Below are 18,525 nucleotides of genomic sequence, written 5' to 3'. Positions count from 1 at the left end.
CTTGTCAGTCTGATGGCGAGTTATCACCTTTCTATCATCACTAACATGCTGTTAATAATCAAAGAAGCTCTGAGGCTTTACATTTGTTCTGTATGTTATAATACAAGATTTCAGCATTGAGCGCTACAATCGGGCTACATTCATGATTTTGTACAGCCAAACTGACCAAAAACGTCTTGTTGATCAACATTATAAAGTTTCAGTAACAATGGTAACTGACGGTGCCAGAGGGGAGGGAGAGACGCTAAATGAAGCCGTTTACACAGATACACTGCAGACAAAGTCCAGACTACAGTTGTTATTTCACACAACAGGAGACTCTCCGTGTCAGACGAGTTCTCACGTGTTGACTAAACTAAAAAATTAATTGATAACGTAGCTCTGATTCATTCAATTGCCATTCTAAAAATAGACCCAGAGTCACATCACGACTGTGTTTACTTTCGGTGTTGATGAAACGAAACTTAAGGAATTAACGACTCGAATCCTGCTTGAATCCCGAATCTCATGAATCTTCATGCGTACCTAGGGCGCTACAACTACTGTACTGCCACCCGCTGGGCCGGAGGGGAAACACAGGAGATTTAAGGGAAAATATGTAAACGGGAAGACGGCGGGATAAATGATTAAAATAACGGAATTTCCTGGGGAAAACAGGAGGGTTGACAGGTATGGTATACGACAACAAAAACAACATCATCAACAACAAAAACAACAACATCATCATCATCAACAACAAAACAATGTCAACAACAACAACAACAACAACAACGACATCATCAACAACAAAAACAACAACATCATCATCATCATCAACAACAAAACAATGCCAACAACGACAACAACAACATCATCAACAACATCAACAACAACAATAACAAAAACAACAACATCATCATCATCATCATCATCATCAACAACAACAAAACAATGTCAACACCTACAACAGCAACAACATCATCAACAACAACAACAAAACAACATCAACATATTCTGTTGTTACTCTGTGGAATTAATAAAAGTCTGAACCACAGTTTCATAAAATGAAAGGCCGAAACTCATGTTTACTTCTCAGTTTATGTATTTGTTATTATTTATTTATTTATTTACATTAATTGATGTTTTGATGTCATATTTAATTGTGAGAACAGAGTGAACAACTCCTCTTCAAATCATATTCATATTTTATAAAGAAAACATTTGAACAGATTTAAAATCAGCTGCTCACATTTTAACACATCATTTGAACTTTTCTTGGATACTTGAAGAACACAGAGCTGATAATACTGCAGTACTTTTACTCATGATGAAGTATTTGTACATTGTACAGTTACATGAGTACATGACCTGAATATTTCAGCCATGTTTATTGTCTCACAGACTCAGAGTCATTTATTAAACTGTCATTATGTAATTTACTGACAGTGACGTCAACACACACACACACACACACACACACACACACACACAGGATGTTTTATTGTGAAGAGGTCTCACTCCGTCTGCTGTTGAAGAGCAGAAACAGGCCATGGGAGAGATTATTATCCTTCTATCATTATTGACAAAGCTGATCAAAAGTTGCATAAAGTTTTTTTTAGTTTTTTAAGATATTGACCAAAAAACTTCAAAAAAGCTGGAGCTGAGCTTGAAATAGTCCAGAACTCATTAATGATTAACAGTCCAATCATCATCAATCTCAGTACATGTCTTCATGTTTCAGAACTGAGGCATTTTCAGCCGGACCTGTAGGAGGCGTCACGAATACTAAAAACAGGTACCTCAAAACGCATCTGACAGATTTTTTACATGTTTAGCTGTCGCTGATATGTTGTTGTGACACTCAAATGTAAAGCAAATGTGATTTAATAAACACACTGCCGACACACACACACACACACAAACATACACACACACATACACTGGGAAGAAAAAACTTAACGGAGACTTCCTTTAAAATATGTGTGTGTGTGTGTGTGTGTGTGTGTGTGTGTGTGTGTTGTCTGTGAGCAGCTTACCAGCTCTGAATTAAACTAACAATGTGCTTGTACAAATTGGCTGGAGGATTTGTAAGGAATCATGAACCTTCAAATGTTTGAAATTGCTATGGACTGATGCAGATGAAGTGAGTGATTGACACTTAAGCCGAAAAGGGATTAATAAGATGCAAATATTGATAATGTAACAAACTGAATCTTGAGCTCAGGAAAAACAAACAGAGTGAGACTTCCGTTGCTCACACACTCTCTGCTTTCTGACGCAGCAGGAAGTAACAGCAGCAGCAGAAGAAGAGACGAAGAGTCACAGTGAGTCTCATCGGCGATCGGACAGGAGAATTAAATAATAATAGATACATCTGATCAACTGTTTGTTTTTTGTTTGTTGTTGATAAATTATCGCTGTGATGATATCAGCACTCCGGCTTCCTGTCAAGCTACAGGTGAACAGACATCAGTAATAATCAATAATCGATATTGTTACTCTGATCGTGGCGGTGTGCGATGGTGATGACGTCAGTGCTGCAGCTTCCTGCTGAGCTGTGGCTTCAGGTGTTCAGCTTTCTGTCCTGGAGAGACAAACTGAGCGTGCGCTGCACCTGTTCACACTTCAGACACCTGCTGGATAAGTCCCGCCCCCTGTGGCGAGGCTTCAGCGTTGTGCTGCGAGACTTCTCTCGATACAACCGCCCATTCTGGCGCAGCCTGGCTCAGCGGCACGTGGGTAGTGTGTCGGTGCGTTCAGGTAAGAGGAAACACCTAAAGCAGCTTTCCACCTGGCTTCCTGCTCTCGACACGCTGGGATTGGACGATTGGAGGGAAGGGGGCATTGATGAGCTGAAGCTCTTCCAGCGCCTGCAGCGTCTGTCCATCGCTAACTCTTCCACACCTCTCAAAAACATCAACTTCCTGTCTCCTCTGAGTCACCAGCTGACACAGCTGAGCATCTGTAACGTGCAGCTCACCTGTCCTGCCTCTCAGCTGTTGGCCTCCATGAGTCAGCTGACTCGTCTCACCTCACTGCTGTTGCACCACGATGGCAGTCTGAGCATACCGAAACTCAGCAGCGTCCTCACTCACCTGACCAAGCTGAAACACCTGTCCTGCACCATGATCACTTACAAGACACTGTCACATGACTTCTTTGGCCTTGGCCACCACACAGGTAAACACACACCTAAACTCACCTGTAAGATGAAACAGCCCAGCTGGAGAAAGCAGCATAGACCAGCACCAAAACACAACATATGCTGCCATGTTGCCACAGACCTGTTTTGGTGCATGTCTATGTTGGTATTTCCAGCAGGGAGGTAATCAGCAGGTAGCAGGTGTCGTTAAAGGTGGAACCACTGAGAACATCTGTTGAAGGTCACTCCAAACAAACAGGCGGCAGCATATCACCTGTGTGACCACTAACTGCTGCTCACTGTACTCTATTCTGTAGCTAATAATGGCTGTTAGTGAGTTAGCTCAGTTAGCCATGTAGCTAGTGATGACTGATGTGTTGTGTTTGTCTGCCAGCAGGTGGCAGTGCTCTGCAATTGTCTGACCTGCAGTTGTTGAACTATGATGCTGTGGTGACGCACGAAGTTCTACAGCCGTTGTCCTGCCTCCGCAGCCTGTCAATCTTCCACCTGTACTCTGTACCTGGACCCACCTGTCACTTGCAAACATGGCTGATGGCACTACCCCAGCTCTGCAGCCTCAGTGTGCATGGTGAGTCCTATCACCTATTGTGGCTCTACTGAGACTCTACTGTAATGGGACAGGACACTTCTTGTCACTGAAGCACCTCAATCGTTCTTCTCCTGCTGCTACTGTGATGTCACGCTGTCCTCACTCTGTCTCTCCAATAGGAGGCCATCCTCTGGCCATGTATGCTGACTTCCTGCCGTCCTCCCTCCTCAGTCTGACTCTCTGTGTGGATCTGCAGCCTGAAGATCTGCAGGTGGTCTCACAGAGAGCTCCTCACCTGCAACACCTGCACCTGGAACCCTGGAGCTCCTCCTCCAACCTTGTCAGACTCCTCCCACAGCTCTTCCCTAACCTGAGAACACTCCGGATCAGGTGAGTCACTAGCAACCGATGATCCGTAATGATCAGTAATCGATAACATGACCCAGAAGAGTTGAAACAAGCTGAGGCTGCGTCCAAACTGAGCAGCTGATTGCTCAGAAAAGGATTAATCAAACCAATACTGACCACCTCTAGGAAACACCTGGTTTCCGTTGAAACCTTCTGTTTGTTGTTTTTCAGACATCATCACGTGTCAGACGGCGACTTCCTGCGTCTGCAGCAGCTGCAGCGCCTCGACACTCTTGAAGTTCTGGACTCGTACTACAGACCCAACTCGGCCGACCCGAGCTGGGTCGTCAATGAACCAAGTCCTCGCCTGCTGCAGCTGATCTCTGACCTGCAGGAACTGACCAATCACAGAGTCCGAGTCATCACCAGCTCACACAGAGATCCGCTCACCTGCCACTGTGTCTGACCAATCAGAGACTGTCTTTATAGCCCCTGCTGTGACATTATCTAATGTCATGAATATTCAAATTATATTATTTTACTTACTGTGCCTTTTTTGTGCGAGGGTGAGGGTGATGGGCACGGTTGTTCAAAGTGATATTACATGTTTACATTAAATTACATCAACGTTTTTAAATACCAAACAACAGGAAGTCGTGAAGACAAGAATGTAACGAAGTTGAAGTGATGGACGACTTTCTGTCCATCACATCCACAACTTGTAAACATACTGATGGAACATTTCTCCCCTTACTAAAGCTGATTTCTGATTGGCGGAAGTTGAAGATGATCAAAGCGCTTTAGTTGTTGTTACTTATTGCAGTTTTAGAATGGCAGCAACCGCTTAACCATGACCAAAGGAGCTTGGCCTGAACAGCCGCCATCTTTGTCATCCGTTAAACACAAAGTGTTAAAGTGGCCACACATTAACACTATAAATCATCATTTGTACTTTGCACCTTTGGTTTGTTATGCACTCGCGGCCTATGACTCAACCATACAGTATATGTCATTTATGTACAAAACAAACAATGTTGGACTTAAAACTGACCCCTGTTGGACCCCAACAGTTATACTTCTTATTATCTGTACAACCAGTGATTTCATCTGTTAACTTAATTGATGACATTGATGTCGATCTATTGGCTCTAAAAACGTTTCGACTGACAATAAATGATGCTTATCAATGAATGATCTACTATTCAGTTTCTCAGTATTTTTTTTTTTTTTTTTTTTGGCCTTTAGGCTTTATTGATAGGGCAGCTGAAGACTTTGACAGGAAACAGTCAGTACGTTTACATGCACAGCTTAGTCAGATTACAGTCATAGTTCGACTCTGCTGCTCAATCGGACAACTGCAATTATCCGAGTATACATGCCGGTGAGAAAATCGAATTACTGCCGAAAACATGTCATACCCCGGTACGCTAGGTGGCGCTGTACCCAGTTCAACTAGTGTTAACGGCGCACCTCCGGCTGACCTCTTCACGTCACCAGCTGCCTCGGCATTCAAGAAAGATGGCGTACGAAGAGCGAGACGAAGCTCCATCTTTGTACACTTCGTATATGGTGTACATGATAATTACACAAACTAGATGCACAATGGCGCTCTTTCTTGCGGTGATTTCGGAGGAAAGCCGCCACCGCCACCGCCGTCGCCATCCGTCTACTTCCGGCTCACGGCCCCGGGGAAAAATCTCGCGCCTGCGCAGAACGCAAAATCCGATCCGATCCGCTGGAAACGTATACATGCAGGAGTAATGCGACTATCAATCGAATAATCAACGTGGTGTAATTCGACTATGAGAAATCCGATCCGGTCCGATTTTAGTCAGACTAAGGTGTATACATGCATCTTAAAGATCCGTTCATAGTCAGACTAGTGCAGTAATTTGGTTTTCTTGAGTGTCATGTAAACGCACTGAGTGTGAGAGAGAGGGGGAGTGACACGCAGCAAAGGGCCCCAGGCCGGGAGTCAAACCCGGGTCCGCTGCAGCGAGGACAAAGCCTCTGTACAAGGGACGCTACTCTACCAACTGAGCTAAACGGTGCCCCCAGTATTTTAGAGAACCGGCAGAGTAATGATACAAGTCTGTAGTTAGTGAAATGTTGTTTGTCCTCAGCTTCGTAAAATGGATTAATTTCAGCAGTTTTCAGGTTTGGTGGAAATGTAGCTGTTGAATGATCAGTTACATGTTAGTGGGTTTGTAATACTGTCAATGACTTGCTTGACAAACGTCACATCGATTCCATTCCAGTTGGTTTATACAATGTGTCTTTATTATGTCTGTGATTTATTAGTTTCTACAGCGTAGAGATGGATTAGAGATACATCAGCAGTCTCCCCCCCGAACCCTGTCGATGCTTGTCCGTGATGTTTTTAACCCTAACCCTTAGACCCACCAGCCACATTATTCATATTATTTATGGACTTATTATCAATAGTAGAACATTCAAGATAACTTTTGTTAGTTGAACTGCTTCTAATAATATTGTGGAATTTATTCCATTAGCCTTTTTTCATTGTCATGTCTCTTGTATGTGATTTTATGTCGCTCTACAGAAACACTCTCGCGACATCATCAGTTGTGATTGAGGTGTAGTTGAGATTATTATACTATAAGCACTATAGCACCTCCTTGTTGTTTGCCCTGTTTATGTAGTTGGATTCACATCCTTTATGAATCTGCTCCCTTCTCGGGGCTCAGGCAGGTTTTGGATGTAGCTTAATTTGATCTTGAATGCTTTTGAATGGATATAAATGTAATGTTTTGGTAATTAGCTATATATAGTAATAGCCATTTTAAACTTGTACTATTAATTTATTAAAATAACTCAGTGATGCGGCTTTAACATTGGAACATTTTATTTTGTTTGTGATGCTTTGGAGTAATTCAGTTAAATCAAAACTTTGTTTTCATTTAAAAATAAAAGTCCTTTAAGGGGTCTGATCGTTTGTCTTTGTGTTCACCAGCATCATAGGTTTGAAGTGAACTTTGTTATAAACTCACTAAATAAACTAAATAATATTTCAACGTTAATAAAATTCCTCAGGATCACTGACGTCAGACTGAAGACAGGTGCGACAGTACCTATTGCCACCTATAGGGGCAGTGTGACAGCTGTGAGTCCTGTCTGACACACCGTAGAAGAAGAAGGAGGAGGAAACGGAAGTAAAAAGTTGCGGCGTGTGTGCTCAGTCTCTCAGAGAAAGATGGCGGACGTGGAGGGTAAGTGCGCTGCACGTTTACAGAAAACATGTGAACTCTAAAAAATTTGATTTTTAAAATTTAAATGAAAAGATTTTAACGAATGTTTGAAAGTGAAACAAACAGAATCGTTTACTGCTGCGTGTAAACTTCTCCACTCGTTCCGTCTGCGTGTAACACCGAACTGCACTGAGAAACAGTTTAAAGATGCCATGTTTCTTTAAAGCATTCAGAGCTCAGTGCCGTGTGTTAGTTTGTAGTTTGAATCCTCCGTTTGTGTGTTGGTTCGGTTTGTGTGGCTGCTGTGGAGCAGCTAGCAGCGGGCTGCTGCAGGGCTGCAGCCGGAGGCCGCTCACATGTGGCGGCTCACATGTAACGAGTCACTCCGTGAAGTTCTGAGTTTCAGATATAAGATATATATATATATATATATATATATATATATAAAATTATGACTGAGATTTCACTATTAAACTGAACGTTACAGCGAGCGACTTCAGCCACACCGAGTCTGTAACAGTTCAGATTAACGTAATTAATTGATTACAGTCTGATCAGGTTCCTGTGTTCTCAGATGCTCTATCGTGTGCGGGACATGTTAATGGATATGGGCTGCTCTTTCGGTCACTCCGGCCTGTTAGCTCCGGGTGTTAGCCTGATGCTAACTAACACGTGCTGTGGGAGCGGACACGTGGTCTTCTCTCCCTGCATTAATGATCTGAAACTCAGATGAGTCGCAGCAACAGTTTCTTAAATAAAACTCCAACACTTGTTAAATGTTGAGTTATTTGTCTTGATGAAGATGCTGTAGAGCAGGAAATGATTTATCTGAGTCTTTTTGTTGCCCAGCTCACAAAGTTACCTGTCATCATGGACTGCTTTTTTTTAACCATTATTTTCTTTGCACGTGTTACAGCAGCATCAGTGAAGAAGAAGAAGAAGGTGAAGAAAATCCTTGAAGAAGAAGTTGGGGTGAGTGTTAAGATGGCAGATTTAGATTTTTTTTTTCTTCTAAAATTTTACATGTATGAGGAAGTTATGCTAGTGGGTCAAGGTGAAGTCTAAATGAAAATGATTTGTATTGTTCAACAGGAGATCCAACAGAGCGGTGATTTCTTCATCAAACCAGAGTCAAAGGTCGCCTCTCTGGACACGTCACAATGGCCTCTGCTGCTGAAGGTAAAACACCCCAGTTCACATGCACTGAACGGGCCGGGGCTTCGGTCCGATAGCAGAGCTTGGCTGTTGGACGGAGTTGATGGAATTATGATTTTGATTTCAACATGGACGTTCATGAGTAGCTGAACTAATAGTTTAAAACAAATAAAACGGCATGATTTTAATTACGTTACAGAAAAGTCGTTTGTGTACTGTACTGCTGTAAAATATCGAAAGAGTTTAATGAAGTGGGTATTAAGTCCGAACAGATCTAGGGCTCACTGATTGGGACAAACAGACCAGAGGTCAAAATGTTATTGCATTATTGATTGTACACATACAGCGAACATGTTTCGAGTCCCAGCGTGTGACATGATGAACCAGTTTATCCATTCGCTGAGCGGCCATCTTGTCACAGTCTCTGCCTCTGCTCCCGTTCTGGGGGCGGGGCCTCTACGTAGCGGTGCTGGTGGTTTTCTGGCGTTTTGTCGGAGGATCACCCAAGACTGCACGCAGAGAAAGACTGGACCCGACAACCGCCAAGACGATTTTCTGTTCTGATCACATGATGCTGAGACTTTTAAGGGACAGAAGGAATTGAAATGTTTTGAAGTCAATAATACATGATTAAACAGTGGTTACGTGTTTACGCCAATGTTTATATTTATGGTCATAGAACTGAAAGTTAATCAATCATCCAACAGATACATTTCACACTCATGTCATCAAACAGCAGTATTAATCGTTTATCCTCATGCATGACACGACTGCGAAAAAAACTGCAGTCAGACAGCCAAAAAGAAATCTGATGAATTTTGTTTCCTGCAGAATTTTGATAAACTGAACATCCGGACAGCTCATTACACTCCGCTCCCGTGTGGCAGCAACCCTCTGAAGAGAAACATCCAGGACTATGTCAGGTACGAAGCTACGCTAATGACATCCAGGTTTATGTTGGGCATCCCCAGGTGAATGCTATGCTAACACGCTCTGGACTCTGTAAATGGTATCATGTGTTGGTTATTCTACTTCCTGCTCCTGGCAGGTCGGGCTTTATCAACCTGGACAAACCGGCGAACCCGTCGTCTCACGAGGTCGTGGCGTGGATCAGGAGGATCCTGCGGGTGGAGAAGACGGGTCACAGCGGGACACTTGACCCGAAGGTCACAGGCTGTTTGATCGTCTGTGTGGATCGAGCCACGCGATTGGTCAAATCCCAGCAGAGCGCCGGTATATGAAGCACTTCACATTATAACCGTCAGAATATGATGTCCCAATTTGTTTCATTAATCTGTCTCCACCCGGCTGGCAGGCATGCGAGCACAGTAAAACCCAGCGGCCCCCCTCACTACTCTCTGTGTGTGTTGCAGGTAAAGAGTATGTGGGGATCGTTCGGCTGCACAATGCGATAGAGAGCGAACACACTCTGGCTCGGGTATGTCCGACTACTTCCTGCTGCATGACTCATTGATTTTAGTTTGGAGAGTTTATTTAAACAAGAGTCAAGTTCTCATTTAAAATTCCATCATCAGTATTAACAGGCTGCAGGAGGTCACAGTTTAAAAGACCTGTTTAACTTTAAAACTTGAGTTTAAGTGATCAGGTGAGAAAATTGGCTTCTTGTGACCCTCGCTGACTGAGTTTATGTCTGCAGGCATTGGAGACGCTGACCGGCGCTCTGTTCCAGCGACCGCCGCTGATCGCCGCCGTGAAACGCCAACTGAGAGTCCGAACAATATACGAGAGCAAACTGATCGAATACGACCCTGAGAGGAGGCTTGGTAAGATCATCGATCCATATGCAATGGAGTATCATTCATGCTTCTACCAGAAATGTTTTGCTCAAACTGGTCGTTCAGTCGTCGGTATGGTTTAAATCAGCTGTTTAAAAAGTTAAGTTATTGATTTAAAGCTTCAGGTTTTGTTTTTGCAGCGCAGTTGTGTTTTGGCAGTGATGTCACATGGTTGTGATGTCATATGCTTCTGTTGCAGGGATCTTCTGGGTGAGCTGTGAAGCAGGAACATACATCCGGACTCTGTGTGTTCATCTGGGCCTGATGCTTGGGGTCGGAGGTCAGATGCAGGAACTGAGGAGAGTCCGGTCGGGAGTGCTGGGGGAGAAGGTCAGCTTCATTCGTGTTCACTGTCTGACCTCATTGGTCAGAAGCTGTTACCACCTCTGTGATGTTATATTCAAAGTGTTGAGTTCAGGCCTGCTGCTCTGTGCAGGTCTGATAATTAAACTTTGGAACAGGAAGCTGCAGCAGAGACACAGGCTACATGATATGTACACTGGCCTCAAAGCTGCTGACATCATGATGTAATCATGACATCTTGATCTTCATCTTGACTGACATCAGTACATTTTGTTCATTAGGACCACATGGTGACGATGCACGACGTCCTCGACGCTCAGTGGCAGTTTGATCACAACAAAGACGAGACGTACCTGCGGAGAGTCATCTTCCCGCTGGAGAAGCTGCTGGTGTCACACAAACGTCTGGTGATGAAGGACAGTGCGGTGAGTCTTTATCACTGATCGCTCATCAGGTGACCCTAACATTCCAAACACACCTTACTGACTCACCTGTGTCTCCAGGTGAACGCCATCTGTTACGGAGCAAAGATCATGTTACCAGGTGTGCTCAGGTACGAAGACGGCATCGAGCTGAACCAGGACATCGTCGTCATAACGACGAAAGGCGAGGCCATCTGCACAGGTGAGCTGTGTTTCCAGGTGAAGCCACATGATGATTTGAGTGTGTCAGTAGCTCTCTGAGCTGTGATGACCTGTTCATCTATCACCCTTGTCTGATGGCTTCACTCATCAACCAGTCTGATGAATAATCTTTAGGATATTTATAATTAAAAGTTAATCATACTGAAATGGAGAAATTAATCAATGACTGGTCCTCGTCCAGCTGTTGCTCTGATGACCACAGCCGTCATCTCCACGTGTGATCACGGTGTTGTGGCGAAGATCAAGAGGGTCATCATGGAGAGAGACACTTATCCACGGAAGTGGGGCCTGGGACCGAAGGTACACCTGCGGTTATTGATCCCCTATCATTGAACATCACAGCCTCTTCTGTGAACTCTGAATAAAGTTTTTATTGATTAATAACAAGTTTGTTTGTTCAGGCGAGTCAGAAGAAGATGATGATTCAGAAAGGACTCCTAGACAAACACGGGAAACCGAATGGCAGCACGCCGGACGACTGGAAGAGTCAATACGTCGATTACAGGTACACCGCACCTGAGGGGGCAGGGCACATTCAGGGTTTTACAGCAGGACAGGTGGGTGATTTCCAGCTACAGTCAGGAGTGTGTGCAGACAGTTATCTCTGGGGGAGCTGACGTGCTCTCTGAGGGAGTCAGTCTGCTACAGAAACTTTCAGCTGTGAGCTTTTTCACTCAGCTGTTTGCTGAAGTGCAGCCCACCTGAAAACAGTGTCATCAGATGTCATCACCGATAGTGGTGACATCACTGCTCTTCCTCTTCAGTTTGAATGGTAAGATCAACCATCTGTAAAACCTTCATTAAACTGTTTTGTTTTTTGACAGCATCGCCAAGACAACAAAGGAGTCATCTGACGCTCCAGCAAAGGTAAACTCACCTGACCTGCTTTATTTGGCTGAATCAGATGTGATGTTTCTATTTAACCTGCTGACCTAACTAAATGTTTCAAGATGTTCACATGCATTAATGGCTGACGTCGGCTACCCATTGCCCTAACTGATGATAACAGATTTGTCACCTATGTGTTCTGCAGAGGAAAAGGGAGGCAGCGGATAGTGATGGTGACGCTACGACGACTCCGAGCACGCCATCTGCAGAGGATGCAAAGAGGGAGAAAAAGAAGAAAAAGAAAGAGAAGAGGGCAAAACTGGAGGAGGCTGAGCCTGATGAGGCGGGGGCAGAGCCTGAGGAGGTCGTGGCGGAGCCTGAGACAGAGGTGACTTTGACTGCAACTGAACATCAGAATTGTCTTAAAAGGTGTTCTCTGTAACAACCAGCTTAGGATGCTTAGTTACACAAAATACTTTGAACGAGGCAGAAACGTGAAGGCTTTTTACATATAATCAGTAAAACATCTTTTCAGGCGCCAAACTGAAATCCTCCAATGGCATGATGTGACAAATGCTAACGTTTGTCCTTCCAGATGTAAACGGTGAATCTGTTGTCTTCAGCCTGAAAGACTGAAGAAAAAAACGGTGTAGAAGTGTTTTTAATCATCATGAAACCTCAATATTTAAGATGATTTGATCTCTACATTGAACACAGTAACTGCGGTTCAGTCACATCTGTAAGGGGTTGCACTAAAACGCTTTCACATTGTGAATTGTGTGACCTCATGATGAAAAGCTTTCTTTTTCTAAAGAAACTTAAACCGACACCAAATAATCAGTTTGACACTTGACACTTTATTGAACAGTTGATGTTGAACAGATTGTAGTTCAGCTCTGATCAATAATGTACCTGATCGACTGGCTTATTAAAGTTTAATCAGTTTCCTTAATTCAGAATATTAAATGAAGTTTGTCTCCTGCAGGTTGTTGAAAGTGCCAAAAAGAAGAAGAAGAAAAAGAAACAGAAGGACGGTGATACTTCAGAGTGACGACGGCAAGTCAACAGGAAACTGTATATATGGACGCAGAAAGACTTTTTTTTTAATATCAATCTTGTTTTGGCTTTGAACTGTAAATACCATTGTTTGTAATTTCAAAATAAAGGTCTTTGTTTTCTGTATTTGATACTCAGTTGTGTTCTGATGTAAAGATGTTGCAGTTTGTTTTTGATCCCTTCAGACTGATCAGATGTGGAAACGGATCAATGTGTATTGAGGCATTTTGTTTCTAAGGGACACAAAACATTTTTTGATGCAGCTGACAGAATGAACTGAGGTGACTCCATTTTAAGTGTAAAGGAAACAGACAGATATTGGAGCATTGATGTCTGACTGGTCTGCTGCTGGTATCTGAAAACGCTTGTTAATGGTGGTAAACAGACTGAGATGTCCACAAAACTAAGTTCTGACTTAATGTAGCTTTTTATTCTCATGAACCTAAATTGTACCCATTTCTGATACTTGGTACTTAATTTGGCCCTGAAGTACGCTTAGTCGCATTGCTGCTCTCCCGGTACGCATTTTGTTGCATGTCGTAGTTGGCCCGTTTCAGTTTCTATGGAAGTTCAGATCTATGAAGGTGATTCATATCATATTTTTTTCAAGGTTGGCAAGTCTGTGGTGTGTGTGGTGCACATTCTCCAGATGTAAAAGTGGTAACTGTTTCACCCGAACACACAGCTGAAATATTTAATGCCACTTGGAAGTAAATGTTACTTTTGCGCTGCCTTTCTTACTGTGCATTGTTTCATCACACAATTCAATACATTTTGCCCGTTCTCACCTGCCCTCAACACCAGGGCCTGAATCAGTAGGTTGTACCCAGCTCCATCCAGCAGGTGTCCTCCTTGAACCACAACTAAGTCTTTGTGCCTTCCCTGCTGCTTTCTAAATACCTCACAGGCCAGCCTGCAGGCTTAAAGAGAAATGAGTAAAAATTAGGGATGCCCAGATCCGATCACGTGATTGGAAATCGGGGCGGATCACATGGTTTCAGACTCGATCTTAATCGGACGTTACTTCTGGATCAGGGATCGGATATATATGTATATTAATTCTCATTATTTTTTTTATCAAATCTATAATATTTCAAAACAAATGGGAAAAATGTGTATGCGCAAGACACAGGTCGGGTATTGGTAAACATAATGACCGGCCACCGCTGTCGACGTTTATTGCGCCTCTGATTCATGTCTTCAGTTCACTCCGCAAGTTGTCCAGACGGAACTTCATTCAAAGCAGAGCTCCACCAAAGAGCCTGCAATCATTACGGAAGGTCATCTGATGTGTCAGTGTTTCTCCTATATGCATTCTGCTGCTAGATTTTCAGTGCCGCCACAAAACCAAAAAAAGACATGATTTTTGGAGGTTCAATATCACGGGAAAATGGCGAATTTAGGTTGCACACAGTGGAGGAAGTCACGTGATGTGGTAACAAGCGGAGCACGCTGCGTCTCGCGCTCTTGCTAATGTTTGCCCATCACGGTAGTAGATTCACTAACTTGCTGAGCTGCTGCGACCATGCCAAAAACTAAAGCGGTGCAGACCGACCCATATGCCGAAGCGGTCACCATGGCGTCCCTCACTCACCTGCTTGAGTCTCATCGATCTGCCATCTCCGAGGACTTTAAACAAACTCTCTCAGCTCTCGAGACCAAGTTGAACGGTGTCATAACTACCGTGACAAATCACGCTGAGAAACTGGAAATTCTTGAGAGTGAAGGTGATGCACGAGAGGTATGCCTCAAGGCTGCCAAGGAAGCTATCACCAAGCTCCAGTCAGACCATGCTAAACTAGCAGCTAAAGTTGTTGACCTCGAGTCATGGAGCCGGAGCAACAACAGGGTAATCGGAGTACCTTAACGACAGTTTTCTTCACCAAGATGCTCGAGGAGGTCTTTGGATGGCTCCTCGATTCACCTGTGGAGTGTGAACGGGCTCAGAGAGCCCTGGCACTTCAACCTCCACCCAACCAGCGACCAAGACCGGTCATCATCCGTCTCCTCATGTTCCAGGTAAAGGACAAGATCATCCACCATTAGGGGTAGGCTGAAATTATGGGACCATTCCGTCCTTGTGTTTGAGGATTATACCCCAGAGGTTGTGGAGCAGCGGAATGAGTTCAAGGTGGTCATGTTGGAGTTGTACGAGCGAGGGTTCAAGCCGACCCTGCTGTACCCGGCCAGGCTTCACATCAAGCTGGAGTTGGGAGTTAGGAAACACTTTCCCACAGTAGCTGAGGCTGAAGCCTTCATTGCCTCCTTGCCACCGGCCGAGAAGTGAGAGACATTTTTCTTTTCATTCTGAAGAGACTACTTTTTTTTAAGCGAGCACACAAAGAGGTGAGACATTTTTCTTTTCATTTTCAAGAGACTACTTTTTTTTTTTTTTTTTTTTGGCGAGCCGGCTGCGATGACTGTACCAGAATACTTCTTTGTGTGTGTGATGTGTATATGTGCGTGTGTTTGGCTGTTCCGAGTGTGCTTGCGGCTATCACCGTGTCAATGTCTCAGTGTAATCCCAGAAAACTCCATGATCAATCTGTACTGTTTATATTATGGGTTCTGATGATTTTAACATCGTTGGAGATTCTCAGCACTGCATTGATATGGGTGGCCATATTGCTTGTAATGTCTTTGACCCTGATAATCTAAAACCATTAGATGATATATATGATTACTCACTGTTACATCTAAACATCAGAAGTCTAAACTAGCATCATTCTGATTTAGCCTCCTTACTGTCTAACTCAAGCTGTCACTTTGATGTTATTGGGTGTAGTGAAACCTGGCTCAATGACTTTTCATATGCCGATCTACTTAACCTTGATGGGTACAATCTACACATTAAGAACAGACCAAATAGAACAGGTGGAGGGGTCTGCCTCTATGTTAAGAGCAGTCCATCCATCCATCCATCCATTTTCTTCCGCTTATCCGGGGCCGGGTCGCGGGGGCAGCTGCCTGAGCAGGGACACCCAGACTTCCCTCTCCCCGGATACTGCCTCCAGCTCTTCCGGGAGGACCCCAAGGCGTTCCCAGGCCAGCTGAGTGACATAGTCACACCAGCGTGTCCTGGGTCTTCCTCGGGGTCTCCTCCCGGAGGGACATGCCAGGAACACCTCCCGAGGGAGGCGTCCCGGGGGCATCCGAAACAGATGCCCGAGCCACCTCAGCTGGCTCCTCTCGATGTGGAGGAGCAGCGGCTCTACTCTGAGCTCCTCCCGGGTGACAGAGCTCTTCACCCTATCTCTAAGGGAGCGCCCTGCCACCCTGCGGAGGAAACTCATTTCGGCCGCTTGTATCCGGGATCTTATTCTTTCGGTCATGACCCAGAGTTCATGGCCATAGGTGAGGGTCGGAACGTAGATTGACTGGTAAATCGAGAGCTTCGCCTTTCGGCTCAGCTCTCTCTTCACCACGACAGACCGATACAAAGACCGCATTACTGCGGCCGCTGCACCGATCCGTCTGTCAATCTCACGCTCCGTCCTTCCCTCACTCGTGAACAAGACCCCAAGATACTTAAACTCCTCCACTTGAGGCAGGAACTCTCCTCCCACCTGGAGGGAGCAGGCCACCTTTTTCCGGTCGAGAACCATGGCCTCGGATTTGGAGGTGCTGATTCTCATCCCAGCCGCTTCACACTCGGCTGCAAACCGCCCCAGGGCATGCTGGAGGTCCCGGCTCGAAGGAGCCAACAAGACCACGTCATCCGCGAAAAGCAGAGACGAGATCCATTGGCTCCCGAACCAGATCCCCTCCAGCCCGTGGCTGCGCCTAGAAATTCTGTCCATAAAAGTAATGAACAGAACCGGTGACAAAGGGCAGCCCTGCCGGAGTCCAACATGCACTGGGAACAGGTCTGACTTACTGCCGGCAATGCGAACCAGGCTCCTGCTCCGGCAGTACAGGGACCGCACGGCCCTTAACAGAGGGCCCCCGACCCCGTACTCCCGGAGCACCCCCCACAGTATGCCACGAGGGACACGGTCGAATGCCTTCTCCAAGTCCACAAAACACATGTGGACTGGTTGGGCAAACTCCCATGAACCCTCGAGCACCCTGCGGAGGGTATAGAGCTGGTCCAGTGTTCCACGGCCAGGACGAAAACCGCATTGTTCCTCCTGGATCCGAGGTTCGACTATCGGCCGAATTCTCCTCTCCAGTACCCTGGAATAGACTTTCCCGGGGAGGCTGAGGAGTGTGATCCCCCGATAGTTGGAGCACACCCTCCGGTCCCCCTTTTTAAATAGGGGGACCACCACCCCGGTCTGCCAGTCCAGAGGCACTGTCCCCGACTGCCACGCGATGCTGTAGAGACGTGTCAGCCAAGACAGCCCCACAACATCCAGAGACTTGAGGTACTCAGGGCGGATCTCATCCACCCCCGGTGCTTTGCCACTGAGGAGCTTACGGACTACCTCAGTGACTTCGGCTTGGGTGATGGATGGGTCAACCTCTGAGTCCCCAGCCTCTGCTTCCTCAATGGAAGGCGTGTCAGTGGGATTGAGGAGATCCTCGAAGTATTCCTTCCACCGCCCGACGATGTCCCCAGTCGAGGTCAACAGCTCCCCACCTCCACTGTAAACAGTGTTGGTGGAGGACTGTTTCCCCCTCCTGAGGCGCCGGATGGTTTGCCAGAATTTCTTCGAGGCCGACCGGTAGTCCTTCTCCATGGCCTCCCCGAACTCTTCCCAGACCCGAGTTTTTGCTTCCGAGACTGCCCGTGCTGCCGCACGCTTGGCCTGCCGGTACCCGTCAGCTGCCTCAGGAGTCCCCCGGGCCAGCCAGGCCCGGTAGGACTCCTTCTTCAGCTTGACGGCAACCCTTACTTCCGGGGTCCACCATCGGGTTCGGGGATTGCCGCCGCGACAGGCACCGGAGACCTTACGGCCACAGCTCCGGACAGCCGCGTCAACAATGGAGGTGGAGAACATGGTCCATTCGGACTCTATGTCCCCAGCCTCCCTCGGGATCTGGTCAAAGCTCTCCCGGAGGTGGGAGTTAAAGATCTCCCTGGCAGAGGGTTCTGCCAAACGTTCCCAGCAGACCCTCACGATACGTTTGGGCCTGCCAGGTCTGTCCAGCTTCCTCCCCCGCCAGCGGATCCAACTCACCACCAGGTGGTGATCAGTTGACAGCTCAGCCCCTCTCTTCACCCGAGTGTCCAAGACATACGGCCGGAGGTCAGATGACACGACCACAAAGTCGATCATTGATCTCCGGCCTAGGGTGTCCTGGTGCCACGTGCACATATGGACACCCTTATGCTTGAACATGGTGTTAGTTATGGACAAACTGTGACTAGCACAGAAGTCCAGTAACAAAACACCACTCGGGTTCAGATCGGGGAGGCCGTTCCTCCCAATCACACCCCTCCAGGTAACACTGTCATCGCCCATGTGGGCGTTGAAGTCCCCCAGGAGAACGACGGAGTCCCCGGTTGGAGCACTCTCCAGTACCCCTCCCAGGGACTCCAAGAAGGCCGGGTACTCTGCACCGCTGTTCG

The 18,525-nt window shown here is 45.9% G+C and overlaps 2 protein-coding genes and 2 non-coding genes across 5 annotated transcripts; all 4 read left to right on the top strand.

Moving 5' to 3' along the window:
• The first annotated feature begins 2,023 nt into the window (after positions 1-2,023).
• Positions 2,024-5,220, top strand: LOC115597565 (uncharacterized). Of its 2 annotated transcripts, none has more exons than XM_030443597.1 (4): positions 2,024-3,159; positions 3,519-3,710; positions 3,851-4,061; positions 4,251-5,220. In XM_030443597.1, exons 1-4 carry the CDS (start codon positions 2,499-2,501, stop codon positions 4,483-4,485), a joined length of 1,299 nt encoding a protein of 432 aa, XP_030299457.1. In that variant the 5' UTR covers positions 2,024-2,498; the 3' UTR covers positions 4,486-5,220. The 2 variants fall into 2 exon arrangements, with proteins under 2 accessions (XP_030299457.1, XP_030299456.1); XM_030443596.1 differs by having other exon boundaries at positions 2,028-3,159; positions 3,516-3,710.
• A 1,938-nt stretch (positions 5,221-7,158) lies between these two features.
• On the top strand, positions 7,159-13,136 carry dkc1 (dyskeratosis congenita 1, dyskerin; the record flags this gene model as incomplete). The annotated part of the gene is made up of 15 exons (XM_030391757.1): positions 7,159-7,249; positions 8,145-8,200; positions 8,321-8,407; positions 9,215-9,306; positions 9,432-9,616; positions 9,757-9,821; positions 10,041-10,167; positions 10,379-10,509; positions 10,764-10,907; positions 10,986-11,106; positions 11,308-11,426; positions 11,528-11,631; positions 11,951-11,993; positions 12,160-12,342; positions 12,940-13,136. Coding segments are annotated over 15 exons (1,614 nt in total), but the record flags the coding sequence as incomplete, so codon positions are not given.
• LOC115566521 (small nucleolar RNA SNORA36 family) lies at positions 10,578-10,670 on the top strand. The gene has a single exon (XR_003981008.1). It is a non-coding gene; the product is annotated as a small nucleolar RNA SNORA36 family (small nucleolar RNA).
• LOC115566517 (small nucleolar RNA SNORD83) lies at positions 11,129-11,206 on the top strand. Its single transcript, XR_003981004.1, has one exon. It is a non-coding gene; the product is annotated as a small nucleolar RNA SNORD83 (small nucleolar RNA).
• Positions 13,137-18,525: the final 5,389 nt, after the last annotated feature.

The sequence above is a fragment of the Sparus aurata genome, chromosome 16 (genome assembly GCF_900880675.1).
Source record: "Sparus aurata chromosome 16, fSpaAur1.1, whole genome shotgun sequence".
In the NCBI taxonomy this organism is placed as follows: Eukaryota; Metazoa; Chordata; class Actinopteri; order Spariformes; family Sparidae; genus Sparus; species Sparus aurata.
The sequence above is the reverse complement of the archived record's forward strand: the minus strand, read 5'-3'. Positions and strand labels throughout refer to the sequence as shown.